General features: G+C 38.6%; 2 protein-coding genes and 1 pseudogene across 4 annotated transcripts in view; all 3 read left to right on the top strand.

Annotated features, from left to right (window-relative positions):
- The window catches only part of LOC144658105 (phosphatidylinositol 4,5-bisphosphate 3-kinase catalytic subunit beta isoform-like), a 31,575-nt gene extending 7,683 nt beyond the window's left edge, over window positions 1-23,892 (top strand). Inside the window, exons 6-20 of one of the 2 annotated variants that reach the window (XM_078518436.1) lie at window positions 452-555; window positions 843-927; window positions 2,199-2,320; window positions 2,904-2,943; window positions 3,169-3,272; window positions 5,475-5,574; window positions 6,563-6,619; window positions 7,884-8,002; window positions 8,814-8,923; window positions 9,105-9,183; window positions 9,461-9,625; window positions 12,046-12,163; window positions 13,464-13,615; window positions 22,734-23,065; window positions 23,848-23,892. In XM_078518436.1, the coding sequence (XP_078374562.1) occupies window positions 452-555; window positions 843-927; window positions 2,199-2,320; window positions 2,904-2,943; window positions 3,169-3,272; window positions 5,475-5,574; window positions 6,563-6,619; window positions 7,884-8,002; window positions 8,814-8,923; window positions 9,105-9,183; window positions 9,461-9,625; window positions 12,046-12,163; window positions 13,464-13,615; window positions 22,734-23,001 (1,623 nt within the window). In that variant the 3' untranslated portion in view covers window positions 23,002-23,065; window positions 23,848-23,892. The remainder of the gene's footprint in view (window positions 1-451; window positions 556-842; window positions 928-2,198; window positions 2,321-2,903; window positions 2,944-3,168; window positions 3,273-5,474; window positions 5,575-6,562; window positions 6,620-7,883; window positions 8,003-8,813; window positions 8,924-9,104; window positions 9,184-9,460; window positions 9,626-12,045; window positions 12,164-13,463; window positions 13,616-22,733; window positions 23,066-23,847) is intronic. The other variant, XM_078518437.1, reaches the window with a different exon arrangement.
- The window catches only part of LOC144657986 (uncharacterized), a 522,126-nt pseudogene that overhangs the window by 233,127 nt on the left and 262,395 nt on the right, over window positions 1-26,604 (top strand).
- The window catches only part of LOC144658108 (phosphatidylinositol 4,5-bisphosphate 3-kinase catalytic subunit beta isoform-like), a 29,461-nt gene continuing 27,857 nt past the window's right edge, over window positions 25,001-26,604 (top strand). For both annotated transcript variants that reach the window (XR_013571645.1, XM_078518439.1), the window contains exon 1: window positions 25,001-26,183. Coding sequence is in view for 1 of the 2 variants with exons in the window: in XM_078518439.1 (XP_078374565.1) it covers window positions 25,395-26,183 (789 nt within the window). In the remaining variant the exon portion in view is untranslated. The remainder of the gene's footprint in view (window positions 26,184-26,604) is intronic.

Genomic DNA, 26,604 nt, shown 5'->3' with positions numbered 1-26,604 from the left:
TTTTCCATTAAAACACTGATAATGATACAGTTCTAACAAAATGCAAGTCTGGGATAGGGTAGGGATTTTCAGTGTCTAGTCTAGTATAGGGTTGCAAAAATCAGCTGAACATGGTCTGGTATAGGGTAAGGGCTTCAAATTCCCAGCGGCACACCCCCACCCAAAAATATACTGGGTGCCCCCCCCCAGGGGGGGTTCACTGTGCTGTGTCCTCATCAAAACACTTTAATAACTCTCATAGTGCCTCTCTCAACCCAGGTTTATACATACATACCAGTAAATTAATGCCGGGGGTGGGGAGTAACCTTGCGATGGACTAGCATCCCATCCAGGAGTCCTGAGTAAAAAGTCCTGCTAGAGGCCTAATGCTAAAGCCAGGATAATTAGCACTTGGCGTGATGCAGACTTTATCTTTATTTTAATCAGCAATTTTTTTTTATCGTTAATACAGAAAAAGGGAGATGAATCAATAGTTGAACAGCTAAGGGAGATTGTAGACCGTGAGCCTTTGGCCCCAATCTTTGAACAAGAAAAGGAGCTGGTTTGGGAGCGGAGGTTTGTCTTCTTGAATTTGATCATTTCCCTGTAGCAAAAAATGCACATGACTTTGTTTTATATTCAACTCAGCTAGGATTCTAGAACAATCACTCTCTTTAGGAACAGCAAGTTCCATATTATAAAATGTAAAGTTTGTACTTGCATCACAAGATATGTGTCAATTTAGACTGCAAGTTTTCTGTCTGGCTGCTATGATTGCTTGCGGGTTTATAGTTGTTTTATCTGTACTTTTGACGTGGTTTTAAATTAATTAAAAGTAACAATGTATATCATTGTTGTTACAGAATTGACTGTCGAGAACATTTTCCACATGCTCTAGCTAAACTGTTGTGCTGCGTGAAGTGGAACAGCAAGGAAGATGTTGCTTCGGTATGTTCAATCTTGGTTTTAACACTTAGAGTGACGTCTGGTGCGAGCATTTCTTAACAAGAGATCCCGCAGCAGACAAGCTAAGTAGTTTTATTCCAGGGTTGAAAATTAGCGCTCACCCACTTGCCCAGGCGAGTGTGAAAACTGCCGGGCGAGTACAAATCACGGATCACTTACCCGGTTTGGCGAGTACAATTTTCAATATACCGTATTTTCTCGATTAAACACCGGACCCCTATTAAACGCCGGCCTCGTATAAACGCCGGGTCAAAATTGCTAGTTTTAAAATAAACGCCGGGGGCGTTTGTTCGAGGTCCCGGCGTTTATTTGAGGTCAAGCTAATAAGTAAATATATTCTGTTTGTCACGAATCTCGATTGCAACATAAACTATCCAATCCGTAATAGTGCACCTTTGAGAAATAATCACATATGGATACACAGGGACACTTTTTCGTGGAAGAACGAAGGAAAAAATCGTCCCGCCTTGACAAACTGCCCCTTGGTCCCGAAGATCGGTAACAATAAATCAATCTGAAAAATTGGTAGAAAATTGCAGTCCGTTAATAAACGCCGGGCCCTGATTAAACGCCGGCTTCAAATAAATGCCGCGGGTTCACGAAGCCAAGTTTGAAATAAACGCCGGGGGCGTTTATTTGAGAAAATATGGTACATGTAGTATTCAAAATATGTGGGACTTTTACTTTCCACTTTAAAAAAAAATCTACACTGTCCATAAGCCAATAGCTTACCAACATCAAAGCTATTTGCTTGCAAACTACAGGTATTTGGGAATACAAATCAGATTAAACTGTGTTTCAACTGCTCGCGTTTTTATTGTCATGAGTGGAGTAAGGTCTATTTTTGGTGACTTCATATAAGAAAATAAATTGCAGTCTCTATCGTCATGACCACTACGGTGGCACGGTGAGTATCAAACGTGCTTAAAAATTTAAGTTGTACATTTTATTATTCGTGGGGGGGGGGGAGGGGGCTAATTTTTCCTTTTTTTATGGAGGAAACTGATCTGGGCAAGTGCAAATATTTGAAGGTCACTCACCCAGATAGCGAGTGCTCTGAAATTTTAGTTAATCCAACCCTGTTATTCTTTGTTGAATGGTCCCTGCATCCGAACTTCAACTTCAAATTCAAATTCAAACTCTCTGTGCTTTCTTTTGTGGGTTTTAGCAATGTGTGAGGAAGGCTTATTTTCTTTTACTAATAGACAAAACGTACCCGTATATAACTGACATTAATTACTTTATGTTTTCAGATGCAAATTCTGCTTCAAACATGGCCCAGGCTAGAGCCAGAGCAGGCTTTAGAACTGTTGGATTACACATACGCTGACCAAGAAGTCAGGAAGATTGCTGTGCAGTGTATTGAAAACATGGGGTAGGTCTTTCTATTTATTATCCTTGAACTATGCCAGTACTTTTCCATCCCGTAGTGACATACAGTAGCGGATCCCGAGCCTCCTATCAGACCTAAAACTTGCTTGACACTGAAATTTGTGCATTGACAGTGATACAATCCTGCAAAAACAAGTACCGGTAGTCAGAATGACAGGCCTGCACAACTCTCGCCCACATAAATTAGTCTGATCTCACAAATGTATCCTTGAAAAATTAATTTGGTGCAAAAATTTCGACAGTGTTTTTTGAATCAAAGTTTGGACCCCTCCAATCAAAAATTCCTGGATCTGCCAGATTATCTGAGTAGCTAGTGCTAGTGTTAGCTAATATTTTCAAGAAAAAATTATAAAAACAAAAATACAAAGTGGATAAATAAAATGGTACACAAATAAATAAAAATTACCTTATATAATAATATATAATAATTATATAAGATTGTAGTTCACAAATAACATGAAATTATATGTATGGGCCACTTGGCTTTACACATACCTTTGTCATGTGTTGTAATTATTGTCAGTGTTCATTTTTGCCTGTTTAAAATTTAAAATTTATTTTTGCAGTGACAGGGAAATTTCACAATACCTTCTTCAGCTAGTCCAGGTGAGAAGACAACCTTATCTGTAGTTGTTAAATAAATGAATTTGAACTTAGCTGAATTCACTTGATCCTAGTGAATTGACATCCTGATTTGACTTACATGTACCAATAACATGGCATTGTCAAGCAGACAGAAGTGGGGTGTATCTATAATGGACTCTCTTCTGGTTTTGTGTAGGTGAACAGTACAAAGCTTTTGACATCTATCTGTTGTTGTCATATCTACAGGTTCTGAAGTATGAATCGTATCTTGATAATGACTTGGCGGAGTTTTTACTGAGAAGAGCTTTGAAGAATCAGCACTTTGGACATCAATTGTTTTGGTTTCTCAGGTAAAATCATCTCTCTGCCTCGTTATTTTCTTTGCTCTCCTCGATCAGGGCTGTCATTAAATTTTAAAGTAGTCATTACATTGAAGTTATAACCTGTAGCATTTCATTCTGTGTGCAAGTGTAACGGAACACCCATCAACATCTTCACCTGTAACATCAAGTGAACTCAGGCCATCACAGGTGTTATGGGTTACACCCCTTAATGACATCCTTGTAAATATAATATTACCGGCATTCATTCTACTCAAGCAAGCTGGACAGGGCTCAAGACTAACGGTAGCCAACTAGCCAAAGGCTACTAAAACTACTTTAAGGTTTTGGCTACCAGGTTTAGCATTTCTACTAGCCATTTGGCTAATGAAAAACTTGGAAAAGTCAACTGTTGTTAATAGAAATCAATATATCTGACTAGTGAAAAACTACTTTTGGCTAGTAAAATCTGACATGTCACTAGCCATTAAACCAGTGAGTTAAAAAGTTAGTCTCAAGCCCTGCTGGAGCACTAGTCTTCTTGCGGGTTTGACTTGCAGTTTTTCTGCAACTTGTCTGGTTGGGACCAAACATTTTAAAAGAACACCTCTTGGAAAGGACCACCTTTTGTAAGGGGGAACCACCCCTTGTAAAGAAAGGACCACAACTTATAAGGGACCACCTCTTTCAAGGGACTGCTTTGCATAAGGGATCGCCTCTTGTAAGGGACTGCCTCTTATAAGGGACCACCTTTTGAAAGGGACCGCCTCTTATCAGGGAACTTCATTTCTTGTAGGTGACCACTTCTTTCAAGGGACTGCCTCTTGTAAAGGACCACCTCTTGTAAAGGACCACCTCTTGTAATGGACCACTTCTTGTAAAGGACCTCCTCTTGTAAAGGACCACCTCTTGTAAGGGACCACCTCTTGTAAAGGACCACTTCTTGTAAAGGACCTCCTCTTGTAAGGGACCACCTCTTGTAAAGGACCACCTCTTGTAAGGGACCACCTCTTGTAAAGGACCACCTCTTGTAAAGGACCACCTCTTGTAAAGGACCGCCTCTTGTAAGGAACCACCTCTTGTTAAGGACCACCTCTTGTAAAGGACCACCTCTTGTAAAGGACCACCTTTTCTTGTAAGGGATCCTTTTGTAAAGGATTGCTTCTTGTTTGTTACCACCTCTTGTAAGAAACCACCTCTTGTAGGAGAACACCTCTTATAAGGAATTGCCCCTTGTCAGGGACCACCCCTTGTAAGGGAGTGCCTTTTGTAAGGAACCACCTCTTATAAAAGATTGCCTCTTCCCAGGGACCATCTCTTATAAGGGATTGCCTTATTAATTTTCAGGGACCACCTCTTATGATAGCTCTCCTCTTGTAAGGGATCACCTCTTGCAACGGATCACCTCTTGTAAGGGACCACCTCTTATAAAAGGCCACCTCTTTTAAGGGATTGCCCCTTGCCAGGGGCCAGCCCTTGTAAGGGATCACCTCTTAAAAAGGATTGCCTCTTCTCAGGGACCACCTCTAGTAAGGGACCACCTCTTGTAAAATGCCGCCTTTTATAATCAACCCCCTCTCTCCCTTATAAGTGACTTCCTTACATAAGTGACAATGTCTTGAAAGCCATCAACCTCTGATTAAATAGTAAACATACCGAATTTACTCGAATAAGAGCCACGGCACTTATTAAATTTTTCACGCCTCAAGTGTGGCACTTATTCGAGAGCGGCACTTATTTGAGGGTGGCGCATATTTAAAATTTGTCCGTCAAAAGAATTTATTCTTTTGCAGTAGTAACAGAAAATAGCGTGTTTGATTATCAGTATTTGTCTCTTTCTGAAGAGAGAAGTGGTGCTAGCTGTCCTGCTGGCAAAGTTGGCAGCCTTCACAACATTTACAGAACTACCTATTGTAAGAATGCTGAATGCAAAAACTAATAGTCGAGGGGTAAAAATATCACTTTGAACTGCAAAACATCGCTTTTGCTGGATAAAAATGTCCAAGTTTGTTTTAGAGTTGCTTCGTAGTGAGCACTGTTTTTAGGTAAACGAAATTCCTCGAATAAGCACCCCATCGGGACTGCTGGGCTTATTTCGGGGCGGCGCTTATTAACTTTTTTGGCCCAAATGCGGCGCTTATTCAAAAGCGGCGCTTGTTCAGGGGCGGCGCTTATTTGAGTAAATATAGTATTATACAGAGAAGTTACAGTCATTGTTATTTGACTCATCAGAGCTGAAATGGAGAATCCTGAAGTCTCAGTGAGGTTTGGTCTGATGCTTGAGGCTTATTGTCGTGGTGCGCCATCACACATGAAAAGCCTGCAGCGCCAGGTTGGTATGGGTTTTGTGCGACCATTCCCATATTTGTACCATGGGAAATATTTTAATCAGGGGGTGACACAAGCTCCAAAAACTTTTGAGTTATCCCAACCGCAGTCAAACCTGTGACATTTGCACATTAGTCAGACATTCTACCAATGAGCTGTCAGAGACTCATGGGAGCTGGTCCATACTACTAGGTTCAGTAATCGGTGAGTATAAATTGCATCTCTTAAAGGAGGATTGTTATACATTTATTTTACATGTTCTGACTTCTTAACAACAATTAATTGGTTCAAGCTTTAGCGTGCACTATAATTATTATTGAGTTATGGTGCATCAGTGACCAGCATGCAGGAAGTTTGGTGAGCATGAAAGAAGCATAAGAGTTGCTCAAGGCAATAGCCAAGGGCTATTGCTCACGCTATCAGCATGTACGGTACTATTGGATCATGGTGCATGCTTCAGGGCCATAGCTAGCAAGAAGCAAGATGAGGCACTTGCCTCGTCTAGATTTTTTACCCATGAAAATTAAAAACAATTAAAACAGTTAGGGAAATAATCCCGAGTTGAACAAGATTATTATTTTTCAAGAAAAGCTTCATGTTCATGAAAAATGTTCAAGAAAGAGTTTCAGAGCTTCTAGATTTACAAATGTTTTAGAGGGCATGCCTCCAGAACTTACTAGCAAGAATTTACCTTGTTTATGCCAAAAGGTCTGGTTTTGGCCCTGTAGCTTACATATACTGTATTTGATTGTGTGTCTCTGCTAGCCATGTTAAAAAATCATCTTGAATGCTGTTGCAAGGGGCTTTCCCTTCATGCCAGTAGAAGACAACCTCCGGACACAGATCACTGCATTGGAAAGAGAAAAAAGATGAAAAAAAAAACAGGAAAAAACAACACTATCCTATGGCTTATGTTGCGAATATAATTATCAAAATATATAAGTACCGGTAAGGTAGAACTGGCAGTTGACTTCACAAAATTCGTTTTTCAGGCCCAGGCTCTTAACAAGATGAAGGCTGTCACTGAGTTACTTCAACGTATGGACAAGGTACCGGCATTATGTTGATAATTTTTCATATTATCAGTAAAAATATTTTTTAAGTTCTGAAAAATTGTTAATCTTGTTATGGGCCTGTTCTCAACGAGGCAGCAAATGTTAAACAATGTTACAATGTGTACTGTGGTATACCATATCATATCTGCCACCTTGTCCATCACGCATCACTACCATTGCCCTATACAGTCAGTCCTAAACAGCGGACACCCTTGGGACGCGAAGAAAGTGTTTGGAACTGGAGCTGGCCGCTCACGAGAATGGTTCTCGTAAGTGGCCACTAGAGTTGTAGGGGATAAGTGGCCGCTTACGGGAGCTTGCCCAGCTAACAATAATGGACAGACGTGAATGACAACAAAACAAACACTTAAATATGGTACTGTAATTACTGTAAAATCATTGTGACGGACGGCGATGTGAAGTTGATTGATAAAAACAAGATGCAGAGTTTGTTAATAGGAATCTCCTTTGGGGTGTCTGCTTACGGGAGTTTTAAAACAAAGAAAAAGTCTAAGTCGTTATCTCTGAAAGTGACCGTGGCCGTTTACGAGAGTGTCCTCTTATGAGAATGTAAAAATACAGAGTTTGTCTGGGAGAGTAAGTAGAGCTGTCCACTTACGAGAGTGTCCGTTAAGAGTCTTAAGAGAGCTTCGACTGTGAGTTATGGACGCAACTCTCTCTCTCTCATTGCAGGAGCATAAAACGTTTATACAAAAACTAAGAGAATTCTCTCGTACTTTAAGGTTGTTCCATCGAAATAGAACTCGGACAATAGATTTTTAGCTCAAACTTTGCCTACTGGTTGTTCATCCTAAGAGAACTTTATTTTTGGAATTAAAAAAAGGGGAACCGGTATTCATTTAGGAGAAGAAAGACATTGAATATACCCTATAATTCCTTACAATATCAGCAATTATTATATTATCATGAGTACTGGCTACCGGTAAGTTCACATTGCCATTTGCTATTCATTTTTATACAATAGAAATTTGTTCATATTCATTTTATAGAAAGACTTCAGGTGATTGCTAAACTCAGGAAAATAGAAAATAATGATGGGTTCCGGTACTCGTTTATGACTATTTATCTCTATTTATCTCTCTTGCGAGCAAAGCCGCATAGAAAAAAAGCCATTTTCTAAATGTGCATGTGCTAATCATGAGTGAAAATTTAATTATGCGCAGTACGGGATGCGCAATGCAATACTGAGGAATGACCTAATATGTGACACTTATTTACTTTATCTCTTCATTTTTAGGACAAAAGTAACAAAGGCTTAGCAACAGTGAAAGAACTTCTCAAACAGAAAACATATCAGGAAGCACTATCTAAAGTCAACTCTCCACTTGATCCAAGCTACAAGCTGCAAGAGTTGAGGTGTGAGATTCACTCTTGTTAAAACCTCAACTTTTTTGTTTCAGGACAGAAGAGACAAACGTTTAGCAACAATGAAATTTTACGTTTTCAACCAAACATGGCGTAGCATAACGTAAAGTAATGAAATGCCATGATCGAGATCACATAAGGCAAATACACTACGTGCTATTCACTTGTTTAGAAGTTTCTATTCCGAAATCATGCTCCAAAGGTTTGGGCTTCATTTGCTACCCAGGATGCATAAAAGACAGGGTGCTTATTTCTCTGTTAATATAAACATTTGAATGAGGAAAAACGAAAGAGAGCAAGATCTTTCATTTAAAGGAATTGTGCCCTCGCATTAAAAAAACAAACATTCAAAAGACCCAGACCGAGGCGACCAGTTCTTTTGAGCATAGTTAGTAACTATGTTTTGAGATGCAAAAAAAAAAAATATGAGCAATTCAGAGGCAAAAAGAACTGATGATACTCTCAGTGTACTCTTATGGAACTGGCGCTCATGGAATAGGAGCATTTATCAGTGTAGTGGTGCTATTAAATAAAAAAAACATGTTCAAAGGGGGAGTTTTTAGGAAGGGGGGCCCTTACTGGAAGAAAGGGGCTAAATAGAATCATAACAGTAACACGTACCAACTGAGCTATGAAGCCCTATACATTGGAAGTAGGTCAATAATTTAAATCGAGCTTTCTGTACGCATTGCAGACCTATGACACTAGATTATTGTGAGTGTACCGTGGGTTTATATCTAGTAGAGATCGGGGTAGAGATACATGTCCTAATTGTGAAATTCTAACTTGCTTCCTCTGTCAGTGTTGAACATTGCAAGTTTATGGATTCCAAAATGAGAGCACTGTACTTGGAGTTTAAAAACTGGGACGAGCTTGGAGACTTTGTGAGAATTATCTTCAAGAATGGTGATGGTAAGTGTGGAATATCTTCAGATTATATATATTCTTCAGAATATATTTGTAAGTAAACATAAAAATTCGCCAATTTTCACGTCTTCACAAGCAAATGAAGTATGTCACATAAACATTGCTCGGGTAAACAAGCCTTAACACTTGTCCATCTGGAAAAAGCTCTGTTTGTTTTGTTACCTAGATCTCCGTCTGGACATGCTAACGTTACAAATGTTTAAAATCGTGGATAGGATTTGGCAAAACGAAGGCCTGGATTTAGGGTAAGTTCTCAATACAGTATTTTTAGGGGTGATAATTGCAAAAGAATTATTAACAGCTCCCTTTGATCCTTTCTCTTTTTTATGCGGGCTGAAATAGCTAAAGTACCTTAATTCAGAAAAAGTATCTTCCCCTAGAACACAAGGCAATGACCCAGCCAGGGCTCCAACTCTGACTGTTCGACTCGGTGGTGTCCAGCACGCTAACCATTAGGCCCACCAGTCTCCTACCAATATTAATAAATCATATTGTTATTTTTATTTATTTACTTCCTCGAAGAATGATCCCATATGGCTGTCTGTCCACTGGTAGTTCAATTGGATTGATTGAGGTCGTCCACAGTTCAGAGACAATAGCCAAGATACAGGGGCACAAAGCGAGAAAAGCATTAGATACAAAGTGTATTTGGAATTGGTTAAAGGAATGTAATTCCACTGACGAAAGGTGTGTATTGCAAGATTTGTTGAGAGCCTTAAAACCTGAAAACAAAAAATGAAATGGGCTGATTATTTTTCCAGGCCTGATACAAGGGAGCAGGGATAGCACAGTGGTGAGAGCGCTTGCTTCACACCAATATGACCCGGGTTTGGTTTCCGGACCTGGCGTCATATGTGGGTTCAGTTTTTTTGTTTCATTTGTTGTTGATTCTCGTCCTTGCTCAGAGGGTTTTTCTCTGGGTTCTCCGGTTTTCCTCCCTCTACAAAAACCAGCATTTCTAAATTTTAATTCGATCGAGGATTCAGGGCCACAATGAAAATTACCGGGACATCAGTTTGTGTTAAAGTCAATATGTGGAAATATTGATGTAAGGAAAAGTTCAGGCGGTCTATTCTGAAACATGAAGAATACCATCTCTCCTTCAATTCACTGGATCTTTTCATACTTTACAGTTTTGTGAAGAACTGGTTTATCTGCAGTAGTATCAGTAGTTTGTGCAGTGTGATTGATACATTGCGTGCGGCACAGACCCCAAGTGCTCATTTCCTTGTGGTATATGTTATTTGTGAAAGAGAATACTTCTTTGCAACTTGTATTATCGGCGAACTGTGTTTGCTTTCTTTCTGTTAAAACGGAGACTTTGGGTAAGGAGAGAGTGTTGGATAATATACCTTATTATAGGAAATTAACGCGTCATGAAATGAACGCGAATTTCACATTTTCGCGTTAATTTAAGTCGCGTTAATTTTTGTTAACGTTAATTTCCGCGCCGTTAATTAAGTGGAGCGTTAATTTCCATGACGTTAATTTCCATTATTTTGGCCCCAATTTTTCGTTACAGTCCAGATGTTCTTGACTCCAAGGAAAAAGCATAATTTTATCTTGCCACTATCATTGATACTGCGAAGAACGCCCAAAGTGGGAAAAGTACCACGAACATTGTTTTCGTTTAAGATTATACGCCTACAAGTGTTGAACTAAACTTGTCCTTGTTGTGTACGTCGCGTTAATTTCCTTTACTTTGAAATGTTACTCCCTCTTTCGCGTTAATTTCCTTTATTGGGAAGTAATTTTTTCTTCAATTCGCGTTAATTTAAGTCGCGTTAATTTCAAATACCTTAATTAACACAAGCGTTAATTTCCTATAATAAGGTAAGATAGTGGATTCGATTAGAAAAGAAAAAGCGTAAGCAAACATCCGTAAACTCTAACGATCATATTGAGCTTATTTGAAGAGGATCAATGGGCATTTTCTGAATATAAGTAAATAGAATTCAAAATTAATTAAGCAGACAGCTCTTCATTCAAAACAGTGTAAACAAGACGGCATTTGACCTTACTACTTCTAGATCATACCCACGCTAGGTATCGAATGTCGTTTACGAATTGTGACTCTTAAATGTAACGCAAATTTTGTTAAAGCAGCAACAACAACAACAACAACAACAGGATATCTAAAAATAAATATACGATTCCTGTAATATCAAATTAAGATTCCTAAAATTCTGGCGAGTCAGTCAAATCAGTGGCACGCTTCACAAGTTGTCAGCGACTTTTAAAAAATACTAAAGAGGCGCTTGTCATGAGAAACGTCATCTCTTCTGCATGCATTGCGTGCCGTTTATTACAAAAGTTACTCTCTAAATTGATAAAAACCGCCTTGTTTTCTTGTTCATAAATTGTGCTGATTCACAGTTGAACCCCTATAAAGCGGCCAGTCATTAAGGTCCCAAAAGTATTGCCAATATAATACTGTAAATAAAACCTTCATTTAGCGGCCACCTTTCAGACATCCCAATGAGGATTTGTCTGTTGTTTTTACCTCTTTTAAGCGGCCACCAAGAATTTAATACACATACTTTGGCCTTGTTTTAAACAACCTAATGATACAAAATAGTGAAGTGATGACTGATAAAACATTGAAACACAAGCTTATTATCGCCTTGACGTGATTCTGTTGTCCATAAGACAAGTGATGACCTTTTGGTTTCCTGGCAAAAAAGTGATGTTTCCACCATGCCTATGCTAATTTGGGATGAAACCCAATAAAGCGGCCAACCTCTATAAAGCGGTCACTTACCATTTCCCCAAGGGTGGCCCGCTCAGTAGGGGTTCAACTGTATTATTATCTAAGAAGGACGGAAGGGACCTAATAACACAGAGGTAGGCTTATCAGACAGGTGGAGGCTTTAAACAGAGGGGTGGGACTATAAAGATTTTTTAGGGTATGGTCACATTTTGGTCATAGGTAAAGAATAAGTTTCCTTCAAAAACTTAAAGACATCGCTAAAAAAGACTTTTTTGAAAGTCTTCATGATTCAGACAGCTCAGAAGGTGTAGTTCATTATACATGTTTTCTAACTCCAAGTTAATTTATATATGACCTTGAAGTATTAACCGGTTTGATTGCTGTTGTTTATCATAAGTAGACCTGAAGCTGTGCGTCGTTTCACGAACTCCTGTGCAGGGTACTGTGTGGCAACATATGTCCTGGGGGTGGGTGACAGACATAGTGACAACATAATGGTGAAGAAAAATGGGCAGGTAGGTTTGTGACTGTGTTGATGAGAATCCATAAACAAAGAAAGCAAGCACTACCCCTGTAAGTTGTGCAATAAAAGCATGGGTAAAGTTGCTTATGCAAGATCACTACTATTTTGTTTTTGGTTTTAAACATGGTTTGGGGGGATGGAAAGCGAGAGGTCTGGGTTAATTAGCAGTGGCTGGTGGCACTACGTTTTGACCACAGTCAAACGATTAATGACGTCTTCACTTTCCTCATTTGCATAATACAAAAATGTAAATATCTCTTAAACTAAAAAAGATAATGATAATGATAATGATAATGTATTTATATAGCGCATTTTTCATATGTATATGTTCAAATGCGCTTTACACGTACTGTAATTTTACTACACAATTGTAAAGGCCAGACCACAACACCGGGAGCTTCGTGCCCTACTCTTTGCGAATAGTTTCAAAAGATGTTTCAAAACGGAAAAGGACATTGTTCTTTATTCTGAAAAGCCTTCAAAATAAATCGCAATTTTCCCCCTTCACATGCATTTTTTCGACTTTTTTGCTTGTTTACGAGCGAAAGACGGAGAACAGCAGTTATGTGGGAAAAATTTGGACATTCTTGTTAACTCTCAAGGGACTTTTTTAATTTCTCAAGGGATTACTTTCCGCTGTGGGTGATCACTTGCGATCTCGTGGAAAAAACGTGACTTGTCACATTTACAAACGTTATATAACAATTTTAAAAGTGGCATGTCAGCTTTCTTATCTCAACGCACGTGTGTCTGAAAGGCGATCTATAAAAAGCGTCGCACAAACAATGGATTGTGTAACTAACGATAAAACACGAATAAATAATCACTAGCACTTACATCGTTTAAAAATTACAAACATCAAAAATAAACCATACCAAAAAAAGTTGCTCTTTTCAAAGATATTATTGAAGTTAAAACAAATGCAAGAGATGGTGGCTTCTTCTTCGAAAGGTCCTTGCAATTTTAAAGTATAGAATTGTCAGATCTCAATGAAATTTGTACTGTTTATTTGTGTAATGTTGAGGAATATGTGTATAAATCCCCGGTGCGGACCAGCCATTTTTGACAAAATTATACGGCTGCATTTCCTCCGCGAAGATAGGAAATTGTTAAACTAAACTACAAAGCAACTGTAATGATAAGTTCGAAGAAAAATGCGCAGGATAAACCTTCGACTCATACTTCATGCAAAAAAGTCGGTATGTCGAAGAGACTTTGATTTCACTTGTAGATGCTCCCAGCACGTTGATTAATTAACAATTTGATGTTTAATTCAAATGATTTCTTTGCAGTTGTTCCACATCGATTTTGGACACATTCTGGGCAACTTCAAGAGCAAGTTTGGAGTTCGGAGAGAAAGGGTGCCTTTTGTGCTCTTTGATCATTTTTGGAACGTGATTTCTCAAGGCACCTCCAAGTTTGCAGACACGGACGAGTTTAAAAGGTAATATTTTTTCTTTCCTCCTTGAAACCATCAATTAGGTCGTCAATAAGGCTGTCCCAAAGGTGCTCGGCAACTTTGGTCAACGTTTCATATTTCGATCAACTTGTTTTCCTTCCGAGAAATGTTTTGTATTTTTGTATTTGGAGCAATTTCTAGACCAAAGATTTTTGTAGATTGTCTGCCTGTTGTTCGAAGGCCATACAAACGTCTCATCTTTTTACCTCATTCAGCATTAAAAACTCGTCAGCAAACGTATGGCGGCCTTTTACGGACTAAATAAAGAATGACTATACATCAATGTTATGTTGCATACATTGGTATCTTTAAGGAGACACAAAAAGCTTGAGTCGCGCCCAGATTGGTCTCTTTGAAGAGTTCTTTTCAAAATTTCCGACGAACATCCCCGCCCCTTTGATATGGGAGTCCCCGCTGGGGGGTCATTGTGTTATGTTTTTGGGCAAGGCACTTAACTCTCATAGTGCCTTTCTCACCATTCTCACATTTTCAGTTACCGGTTACCAATTTCTCATTTGGCATCTAAACTACCTTTCCTCGGTCTAATTAAAAAAAAAAAAACATATGTGAGGTATTGGCAGCCTTTTGCCTAATACAGATACAGCAAACAAAGTGCTAGAACAAAAACAAAGTGCATTATGTTGCATCTGTTGTTAAGAATAGCTTTTCTTGTCACGTTTTGTTCGTTGTGCAAGGTTTGCGAAGTTTAAAGCGTTATAACTTAGAGAAGGCAGGCGTGATGTTACACTCGTTGGTGTAGTCATCGCAATATTTCACTCGCTGATCGCACCACATGCTCAAGGTATATCAGGTTACAAAGTTTGGAGGATGCATCTTTTTACCTAACGATGTGCCATTTTCAAAACGTTATAACTTTCTATACCGGCAATGAAATTTAACAGAAATAAACTAGTGGTAACCACAGGTTAGAAAGTGCGAGCCTCGATGCAGTTAAGAGAAGGTACTGGGAGGGAAGTGTTTTTAAATCACTGGACAAAAGACAATTATTCCGAGTAAGGTGTAGTAACGCGTCACGCTTAAGTCACGAATGTTTTTTATCGTTTCCTATTGCCGCAACCAATCAGAGTTGTTTTTTTGATTGACAGTTTTGCGAAGTGTAGTCGAGCACGCGGTGTGAATTGAGATGTGATTTTCCTCCGTCGGCAAACTTGCTTTGTTGTCAGTGTTATAAGGAATTTCTCGAGAATAACCGTTGTTGGAATCATTCGCTTTGCCGTAGTTTATCTGTAATACAATCACAGCAGATCTTCTCAAAAGCAACACCTATAAAACAACGTCTGCAAAACGTAATGTCCGCAAGACAGAAGCCTCGATCTAATGTGACAATTAAACTGTTGATTTTTCACATTCTTATCGCCCTTGGAGACAAGATTTTTCTCTTCCTGTGTTACGACAAACTGTCGTGATTGATACATTTTTTGCATTCCGATCGTTCTTAGTGGAAGAACAAAATTTTCAACTTCCGGTTTGCAGATAGCCTTACAAACGTGGCGCGCACGCGTAATACGCAATCTGCTGGTCACTGTCAAGATTAGGGTTGCGGGCCTCTCTTAGGCCCGCAACAAACAGGTACATAACTAAGTGTACTATACATCGCAAAATCCAAAATAGCTATGGCAATGGCAAATTTAACGAAATGACACCGATACTCCGGGCCCTAAGAAACCAACTTCCAGTCTACGTACTCCGGTAATCAACTTTGATGCTTAATAACTTTCCACTCATTGAGAATATCACTGTTAAATTAACGGTATCGTTAACATATAAGGTCTTCTATTCATCGCAATCCACCAACAGACCATCGCCACAAATGTCATTTATATATCAGGCAACAAAATATGGCCGGCTTTACATTTTACTAACCAAATGCCATTTTCACAAAGTTATAACTTTCTTTGCAGACATTGAAATGAAATGCGACTACACAAGCGGGCACATAACTAAGTGTACTATCCATCACAAGTGTGTAGATATCCATCGCAACAACAGTAATCGATTCATTTAGGTACATAATGACACTGTTGCTATGTCTGGAAATGACAACTTCCGGTTCTGCTACCCGGATGCCGATTTTGTGGTTTAATAACTTTTGACTCCGACCGAATATTATAACGAAAAACTCACTATTGTGAGATATCAAGGCGTTTCACTCATCGCAATCACCTACAAGATCATCGCAACCTTCCTCAAATAAATCTCAGCCAACAAAGTACGGCCGCCATCACTCTTGACTTGCCACTTGCCATTTCAAAAAAAGTTATAACTTTCTATACAGATATTGAAACCAAATGCAACATACACAAGCATGCACATACTTAAGTGTGCTACCCATCGCAAGTAAGGAGATGCGGCATGCATGGACTGAATGATGGTCGTGACTTAGATCTTCTGAGATATAAATATGTTTAGTTACAATTATTGGATCTTCTTCCGTTCTTTGCTCACCATCAATTTCAAATAATGCGTGGCTATGTAGCACGGTAACGTGAATGGAGGCTTGAGTTTGCCCATAGTACATCGACTGGACTTGATCCTGCTGTTGGCATGCATAATTTTCTGAATAATCATGAATGTCTATCGCAATAACAGTGATCCATTTATTATGGCACCATCTTGATAGTGGTCGAAAATTTACCACTTCCGGTTCACCAAAGAAATGTACTTAAGAGCTTAATTTCTCTTCTTGACAACATCACTTAAGTTAACAGTATTGTTAGACCTTGTTAGTTTATAATGTTCTCCATCTATCGCAACAGTGTAAGTGATTATCGCATCAAATGTCTAATATATATCAGCCAACAAAATACGGCCAGTGTTTCATTTGTTCCAAATAAGAAGTGAAATGTATTAAAATCCAAAAATTCTGAAATTACAGATATTTTTTATAGTGTTCAGGAACAGATACAGTTTTATATTTGAGTGTTTAATTCGATCGCGCGAATTTTGGTCAATTTCAGATCTTCTGACTTCAATCTTGCAATTAAGATTTCTTTGGAAATATAATATGTTTAGAAAGTTGTAACGATTAATGGCACGAAGGCCATATTTTAGCAAAGCGACGAATTTAATATAATGGTTGAGGTTACGATAATCTGTACGACAATCTCTTTGAGATTATCGTTATTATTATTATCATTATGATTATTACAAGTGAAACCGGTAAAATATCCCATAGATAACATGTAAATGTGAAAATAGGTTAGTGTGTATCAATCAGATCAATCTGCAGCTTACTTTCATAAGCAAATGCCTACATTGTGCTGTTCCAGCCGAATATCCATACCCACCCAAAGGATGGTCATTGGAAATTCCGAGGGGGATAAGGGTCTCGATAGCACAAATTTTTAAAAGAAAGTATAAAGCTAAACTGGAAATCCCAAGGGGTGGGAGGGTCCAAACCACAGAACCATCCTTGGGGGAGGTATGGATATTCCCTGTGGAACCAAGCCTGTGCTGCAAAAAAACTTGACACATTAACTTAACCTGGAGTAAATTTAAACTTTATGGTCTGCGATAATAATTATGTAAATTATTTTTACATGTTTTTATTGAAACAAAATTTTTTTGCCATGAACCTCAGAATGGTTTTAAAACTTACATGTAATTAAGTGTCAGTATTTACATGTTGCCTTATTGGGTTCTGGGATGTTCATATTATATAAAAAGCCATAAATGTCACTAAAGTATATTTAGGTTTAAACTGGCAACATGTCGGAATCAATCATGTGACAATTTTATTACATTGACATAGTGTGTATTTTTTAGTTCATTTTGACTGACAGGAATGCCCATGCAAAGTCTTCAAGTCACCTGTAAATAGAAACAAAACAAAAAACTATTTTTTATGAAATTGATATTTTCTAGCATGCAGACTGTATATTAAAATTAAATGGCCTTTTTCAGTGTGTGAAAAAAAAACTGGCGGCTTTTATGTTGGGCTAGTGGATCCAATATTGTTTTTCCTCTTGCTAGATAGCCAAATGACATTTATATCTGGATTTTTATTTTTTGTTGTAGTTGTTTTGAAAGAAACATGGGACTTTGGGTAAGCTTATAATGGTTTCACCTTGCCCAGTCTACCTGAGTCAGGCAAGGAAGAAATCAATTTTCTTTAGACCCTTCCTTTCATTAATTATTGCAGAAAAATGCCATATTATTTTAATAATCTTTAAAAAAATTTTGGACCCTAAAGCTGAATTTTTGTAATCTGTGCATTTCAAAGCCTTACGTCACAGAAATCTATGTTTGGTATTCTTGTAGAGCAAGTTGCCAACAAAAACTAAACTGGAGTTTATTTAAATCAAATTTACAGCTACTGCTTGGCTCATTTCAATATGAGTTAAAAAAAACGTGGGTCTTGTGAAAGTGCGAGCCAACAAGTAATGAGAGCCATTCCACTATATATAAATAGCACATTGGTTAGCCTGAAAAGCTTCCTGGTTAGCCTAAGCAGTACTCCAGTTAGCCTGAGTATAGTTTTTTTCCACTTTTTATTAAGATCTTATATATGAAGCTCAATTATGTTATGGTTTCAGGTTATGCTATTTATTTGAGTTAGGTATTTCTGGCTTGTATGGCACTTATTTGTCATGAAACGTGCGAGCCATGCGAACCATTCCAGTTAGCCTACATAAGATTCGGTTAGCCTACATAGTACTATGGCTAGCCTTAAAAGCACAATGGTTGCCTAAGGGTACATCATATCATGTTGCTTGTAGTTAGCTTTACATTGGGATTAGGGTTTTCTGGCTTGCTTGTAAGTTTAAGGCCTTGCAAATTTTTACATTGCTACTTTAAAATGCTACTGAAGGTCATCCAATAACTGAAAATACAGGCCTTAAAAAAATGTCAAACAGATTTTTTATAAAGTAGACAAATGTCAGGTCAAAAAGGTAATGAATGTAATGCCTCAGGTAATGAATGTGTGTAGAGAGAAGGAAGGGAATTGCTAGAATTGACTGTCACATAACTATGTGTAAAACTGAGATATCAACAACTACCTGACCTTAGTTTCACTCACTGAACAGTAATCCAGAATGTCCTTCAAAACATTAGGCATTCTATAAGTCCCAAAAATTACCTGTAGACCACAAAATGCAAAGGAAACGTAAATCTATGTTTGTTCTTCAGGGAAGAACAAATTTTAAGTTAAGAAATGGTCTCATTTATTTAACATGCCCAAAGAAGCATTCCAAAACGTGAGTAGCACTGTTTAATTGAAGTCTAGATTAGCTACCAGGTTGACTGCAAGTAGTCTCTAGTGTAACTTAAAAAAGAGATCACACTGAGCTAAAATGTTTCTTCCAATTTCAAAGGTATCACATCAAATGTTACTGACGTAATTTTTCTTTGCGGCCTAAAATGGCCACTTGGTCAATATTGTGAGGAACATTTCCTCATGTATATAAATAATGAAAGGATGCGATTCTTAGTGCCAACGAGACAGCCGAGCCAAGAGGCGAGGCTGTCGAGGCGGCAGAATCATAGAGCCGTGTGCTTATGAGTGTATAGGCAGAGAAAATCTTAAGTTCTGCGTAAGGGACTTTTTTTTGACCATATTTGGGTGTAAGTAAACCCCATATTTGGGTTGTATTGTTCTTTCCAACTGGTTCCCAGTCTCTCACTCCTTGCTAGAGAGCAAATGACCAAAATGGCGTCCACGCGGCTCGCTGTTAAAATTTTCAATGTGGTCATTCATCCCTTTACCGATAAATATGTACACCTTTAGGGAATTATAAATCGAAAAAGAATACCCTACAGAATATTCGACCGCCGAAAAAATGGACATCAAGGTCTTTAAAGCGATTAAATAATCTTTCGACTTTGGAGTGCTTTAATTTACGATCGAAGATAGACATGAAAATCAAAAGCGGACTGTTGACTTCAAATATAGTTTTCTTGACTTATGAGAATGCTGAAGTCGGGTAAATGCTTCCTTTTAGTGTTGATTGTGTTTATAGTAATTGTTTGACCGATGATTTATTCCAAATCAAATACCGTTTATATTTTATTTGGCACGCATTTTCGCTCCGCGTAGGAATAACATCAATACAAAGCGACGCTCACTAAAATTACTGCATGTCACACACAAGAAAGTCAAAAGTTTTTTTGCTTCTAACGGCAAATGTAATGTTAACTTGAATAAAAATTTTGTCTCAAAATAATCCTTGACCGTTCAAGTTTTGTTTTCTGTTCAAATTTTTCAAGTTTTGCGTAACTGACCATGACACTTCGCATGCGAGACTGAAATCTGACCCGTGCATTACTGTCTCTGATTACTGAAAATTAGTTTTAAAAAAGCATCTTAGCAGTTTTGATTTTGGGATTTGATTTATAAGAAGTTCTTGAAATGCAACTATCCCTTTTGTGGACGGAAACATTTTAACCATCGCGTGTTGTATTTAAAAAACAGTGATTAAACCTCATTTATTAATTAATTATTGCCTACATTTTGTGACATTTTAACGTTGAACAGAATTTAAAATTTGTCAAGAGTAATCAATCTGTCAAACCTGTAACCTGCGTAGCAGACATCTGTGTACGTTTTTTTTAGTGTGTTTAAAAGAGTGCGCGATCGCGAGAATACGCGCGCTGGAAACTACGGCGCCTGATACGCAGGCTATCAAGCCTGTGTCACTTATGAACACCAGAGAAATAGCACTTTTTTCGCATATTACATAAAATACAATTTACCATATTTTGGTCATTTCAAATATAGTTCTATCAAAAACCATTCAATATCTGTTCTTATGAACAAACATAAGTATTTCGCTCGTTGGCACTTACCGATAGGTACAACTAGTTAATTTGAAAAACAGTAGCTTAAAATTCAGATGACGAACGTAAATAACAGTTGCATGCCTCGACGAAATGACTGCCATTAAATACTATCGTTCTTTTTACGCCTAGCCCGGCTTTAATTCCAGTAAGCTATTTGATAATCATGATAAACATCGAAGACATAAGCTTTAACCAGTCTAAAAAAATCATCGTTGAGTTCAATGAGAAACGCAGCAAACGCTCACCTCAGGTCCCTGTAAGTTTCTGTTACCCACGTTTTCGCACGTTTGTACTCATTCCATATTCTTCTTTATCGGGAATACAAATAAAGGAGGTGTATCTTACGTTTGGGGACTCGTTTTAAACGCGTCAAGAAGGAAAAACATTGACAAAAATGTCCTCTATAACTCACAATAAATCCATTAGATTCCCTTTTCTTGTCGCCTACATAGTCGCCATTTTGAAAATGCTCTTTTATAAGCCCACAATACGAACCACGGGGGAATCCGCTGGGGTGGCCCCCAGCAGGGGAGGAGGGGAGGGGCAGCTATTTAACTTCTCCCCAGGTCCACTCCTTTCGTCTGAAGGAAATTACATCCAACCTCGCCAAAATCAATTGAAATGAGAAGAAAAAGACAACGCCATCATAAAGAGCATACACTCCTGCCTTTGGCAAAATTTTCTTTTATTCCTACTGCAAATGGTCGTTGAGAAGGAAGTCAACAAACTTTTCAGTTGTATTTTTTACTGCCGTACTTTTTTAGGAAAAAGTAATAATGGCCATTTTTAAAAACACTATTTAAAAAGCTACAACTTGGCTTAAAAAAGTCTTAAGAGAGAGATACAAGTAAAGTTTTCAAGCGAATTTAAAAATGCCGTCCGTTCTGGTCACGTGACCGATGACGTCATAACAATAAAAGTGATAAAAATGTACTTAACATATAAATATCTACCAACATGTAATTTGTTGCTTCCTCACATTTAATGCAACGCCAGATACGCACATGTACCCAGACTCCCACTTTTTGAAAATTGGACATCTCTTAGTTCCTTGCCCCCTGGTGGGGGATAGGGCCGGGAAAATTGTACATAGCTCCCCTAAATAAAAATTTTGTTCGCTACCCGGGCAGTCTGAAATGCCTCACACCAATGTGCTTCAAACTGCAATGACTGCTTTTTCAGTAACAAAATATCTTCGTCACAGTGAGCAAAAACGAACTTCAGGGCAATGTCACGTGACTAATGACGACATCGCCTTAAGTCTTGTACAATAAGTAGTTTATGGTAAGAGTTATTTCTATACGACGTACTACTCCTGCTGACTTCAAACTGACCAAGTTATTTGGCATTGACGATTTTTCAGCTGCAAAGGATTTTGGGAAGGTTTTTATTATAATTATATATTGCTTTTATAATTATTACTATTATTATTTTTACTATTATTATTATTATTATTAAATTATTATTTTGAGATTATGGTTGTGGAATATTATTCTCCACTGACACTTACGATTGGCATTACACTTATTCACGTGTTTCCTTGTTAAGTTGCATTTCCTTTCAATGTCTGCATATAACGTTACAACTTATTGAAAATGGCATGTGGTGAATGAAGATGTATAGAAGACTTATTAGCTAACAATACTGTTAATTTTTCAGTTATATACTCGAGGAGTGTAAGTTATAACTTTTTTGAAAATGGCAAGTATTGGCCGAGATTTATTTGAGGAACGTTGCGATGATATTGTAGGTGATTGCGATGAGTGATACACCTTGTTATCTCGCGATAGTGAGGTTTTTGTTATAAGATTCGGTCGGAGTCAAAAGTTATTAAACCACAAAATCGGCATCCGGGTAGCAGAACCGGAAGTAGTCATTTCCAGACATTGAGCAACAGTGTCGTTATGTACCCGAATAAATTGATAACTGTTGTTGCGATGGATATCCACGCACTTACGATGGATAGTCACTTAGTTATGTGCCCGCTTGTGTAGTTGCCGGTAACTGAAAATGTGAAATCGGTAACCGGTAACCAGATTCCAACTGGTCCTTTCTCCACCCAGGTGAATAAATGGGTACTGGGGAAATAATGCTGGGGGGTAACCCTGCGATAGTGTAGTATCCCTTTTAAAAGGGGGGGGGGGATTAGAAATACTCCTGGGCACTCTACCTACTTTCTTACTTACCCCTCCCCCTTCTCATTCCTGTTCTCCCCCCTTCCTTCTGCCCACTTCGATGCCCATCTCTGTTATTTTGAAACGAGTTTTCAGATTGTAAGTTTTGTTTTTTGCCTCTGTTTCAGGTTTGAACAGCTCTGTGAAGAAGCTTTTCTGATTCTGCGCCGTAAGGGCCCACTTCTGATTAACCTGTTTGTCATGATGTTGTCCGCTGGCCTCCCTGAACTGCGGTCACTTGACGACATTGACTACTTGCGAAAGACTCTTGTACTCTCCCTCTCAGAAGAAGACGCCATCAAAGACTTTAGGGTGAAGTTTAGCAACGCCCTGGACAAAAGTTTTTTAACGTCAATGCCGCCATGGTATTTTAAAGTTAAGACATTCTTACCATGACCCCATATCAAAGAAAAGGCCAAGATCCGCCACTGCTTAATGTGTATTTTTTGTAAACGTTAAAGTGTATATGACATGAAAAATATTTTCTCCTTATTTGAAAGGCCTTTTGAAATACAGAAGAATGGCGTTTTTCTTTTCGAAATATCTTTTTTCGTTTCAGAGATATTGACGTTTTTGTATTATGCAAATTAGATCAGTGATGACGTCACAAGATTTGACTCTAAAAATGGTAAAATACTGAATAAACAATATCTCTAAAACTATTGAAACAGTGTTCTTGCACCACAAATGTGCATCACAAAAGAAACAAAATGTTACTCTTAGGGCTGTTGCCATGACAACGGTTTCGCCGCTGGTGCTGTCTTAATAAAAACTGAAATTCCCAGTTTTTGTCTTAAACCAAGAACCATCTAGCGCAGCCAAACCAATGGTGGGTATTAAGGCAATATGGGAACTATGTCTGTTCTAAGCAGGACCCTTTGTCTCACTTCAGAGGTCAGATATGGGGATATTTGTCTTTTTGACAGAGAGAGACTGGAGCTGAAAGAGTTGCTATGGCAACAATACTAAGGGTGTCATTTTGTTCCTTTTGTGATGCACATTTGTGGTGCCAAGTTTCAAGAACACTGCTTCAATAGTTTTAGAGATATTGTTTATTCAGTATTTTACCATTTTTAGAGTCAAATCTTGTGACGTCATCACTGATCTAATTTGCATAATACAAAAACGTCAATATCTCTGAAACGAAAAAAGATATTTCGAAAAGAAAAACGCCATTCTTCTGTATTTTGAAAGGCCTTTCAAATAAGCAGAAAATATTTTTCATGTCATATACACTTTAAGCAAGACCTTTGTTCCTGCGAAGAATAAAAATAGTTACGGAACGTATTCTAAATTGTTGATGAATTTGGAACGTTTTTTTTTTATATACAATAATCTCTCGTGTGCATATACGCTACCACGTGTTGTAAACAAATGTTTTCTGTTGTCTTTGCTTTAGAGGGGGGCTTCAGTAATAATCCCGATACAATAAGCTGACATCTGTTTATTAATCATCTTCAAACCTTATTGGTCGCGAACGTGAAATTTCTGATAAACTATTGGTGAATTAAAATAATCCCTTATCAAATTTCAATAGGGTAGGACCGCCATCTTGGATGCTTATAAATAGACCATTTTACAGTTGCCTGCTTAGTTACCTGGCCTTTGAATGAAAGTGAGGCTGAAGGTGACCTTGCATTGTTACAAACCTCTCTGCTTTATCATGTAAATGCAAACTAGTTAGCATCAAAACAACATGATTTACACAACAAAAGCAGTGAGGTCTGTATCAAAACAAGGTCACCTTCAGCCTCACTTTCATTCAAAGGCCAGGTAACTAAGCAGGCAACTGTAAAATGGTCTATTGTATATTGTCATCGAAATGATTACAGATCAACAATTTCGAAGCTTTCGGTGATAAATTTTTCCTCGGAAAGAATTTATATATAATGGAGGGCGCAGAAGCTTCAATTCATTTTAATTCTTTCGTTCACTATGCTAAATTCTGTGCAATCCTTTGGGGGGGGGGGGGTGCTAAAACAATAAGACTGTCACAAATTGAAAATGCTGAGGACCACTCAACGCCGGACCCTTTGCCTAATAAAAAAACTGCTTTTCTTCTTTTCCGTAGTACTAGCCTTCAAATTTGAGTTGTTGGTTCAACCTCGTTTTCTATGAGATATTCAACAAGACGCATTCTTATAAATAGACAAGGGTTGACAAGGGTAGGGCTGGATTAGCCTGAGTATCAGGCTTTTCTTAAGGGGAAGGGAGAAAGGGTAGAAGCGCGAAAGCTCCTCTTTCCTTCCCTACCCTCCCCCACCCCCTCCCCTTAGGAAGGCCTGATACTCAGGTTAGGGTTGGATTTGAGGGTTGGATAGGGGATTTCCCCGCCTCTTTCAAACCCAGTCCCAGCTCCCGTGGTAGATTGGTACTCTCCCCAGATCCCGCTCGTCGTATGAAACCAAGATGGCGGCTGTTTCAGCAGGAAGTATGCATGGTTTCACATACTGTAGTAAAATCCTGACGGAAACAAGGGAAAACAAGGGGCTGCAAATAGTCTGGACTAACGTTTTCAGCCCTCAGTAGGGCCGAAACGTGAAGATATTCTACCTCCCCTTAATGGGGTGTATTTTACGGATCGTTAACGGAATCGATTTCGCTATGTTAATGAACCTAGCTGAACCAACTTAATTAAGCAAGCCCAAATTATGATTTCCGCATTGAGTTCGTGACGTTTCTTTAACAAATCCTGCCTGTTCTATGTATTGCACATGAGTGGCTTTATTCTTCGTCAATTGCAAGAGCTGCTTCAAAGCCTTTGAAGTCACCTCTTTCCAAGATTAAACATGCCTCCGGGATCACGGCGTAATTTCTGGGACAATTACGAACCTGCTTCGTTGGTAAATGTCGATTGCTTTTTGCCAACTGGAGTCGTGATTCAGCTGCAAGTTCGCATCGAAGCACCTCTGGCAGAGATCAAGGATCGATTATGGAGAGAAGCCTGCAATTATCCGTTGTTCAATTTGCTCAAAGACACTGCAAACTACGTGTTTGTGTGCGTAAATCAGAAAGGAAAACAGGAAGAACTGTTGGATGAATCGCGCCAGTTGATCGATGTCCGTCCGTTTAGACCCTTGTTGAAACTGATCCACAGAAAAGGGGACAACGAAGAGAAACTATTCATTTCTCACATCGGCAACCTCATCGGGAAGAGCTTGCATGAATTCGATCTAATGCAAAACACCGAAGTGGACGATTTCCGTCGAAAGTACCGTCAGTTCGCGGAGAGAATAGCCTGCGAACGACGCCAGCTTGATTGGATGGGACGAGCGATGTACGCATACCCTCCCGAGGTAGAAAGCACTGACCCTCCTTCACATATCGAATCAAATTTAATGGAAAACAGGCGTTTCTTAGTCCTTGTATCCATCAAGAACAATCGAGCCTCTCTGCAGGATATGCACACTTTCAACGTGCCCGCAGATGTGTATCCACAAGAGCTTTTGGCATTGGTTTTAAAGAAGCGAGCTGCAATCATGGGAGTTTTGAACCTGGATAAGGAAGAAGATTTTGTTTTGAAGATTGTTGGACAAGAGAGCTATTTGTTGGGAGGTTATCCTTTACTGCAATACACGGTATGTAGCTTATTTGGGCAAGAAGAGAAAGTTTTAGTAGAATATTTGGCAAAATTTCCGGTATAGCTCAGAACTTAATTAATTATGCTCAGCTGATATTAAATTATGCATATTTGGTTTTGGGGGTTTCTTTCTACTCATGAGTGCTGATTCATGTGGAAAGAGAAGGAAATAAATTGCATGTATAATTAAGTATAGAGCTATACAGACAACCTTTCCCTATTTGTTTGGAAAGCATCCAAATACTACAGTGCAAGGTAGCATAGGTTATTGAAATCATTAAGATTGAAGAAAGGGAACTACCATATTAGCAGGGTGTAAGCCCAGGGAGCACTCCCCCAAAATGCCTTTTCAGGTATGTGCCGCCCAACTGGATCGTGATTTTGGGCTCCCAATCTAGAACACAGTATCCATTTTAGAG

This window comes from Oculina patagonica, chromosome 6, assembly GCF_052425735.1.
Source record: "Oculina patagonica isolate OP01 chromosome 6, crgOcupat, whole genome shotgun sequence".
NCBI classification, from domain to species: domain Eukaryota; kingdom Metazoa; phylum Cnidaria; class Anthozoa; order Scleractinia; family Oculinidae; genus Oculina; species Oculina patagonica.
This window is presented reverse-complemented; position numbering and strand designations above follow the sequence as displayed.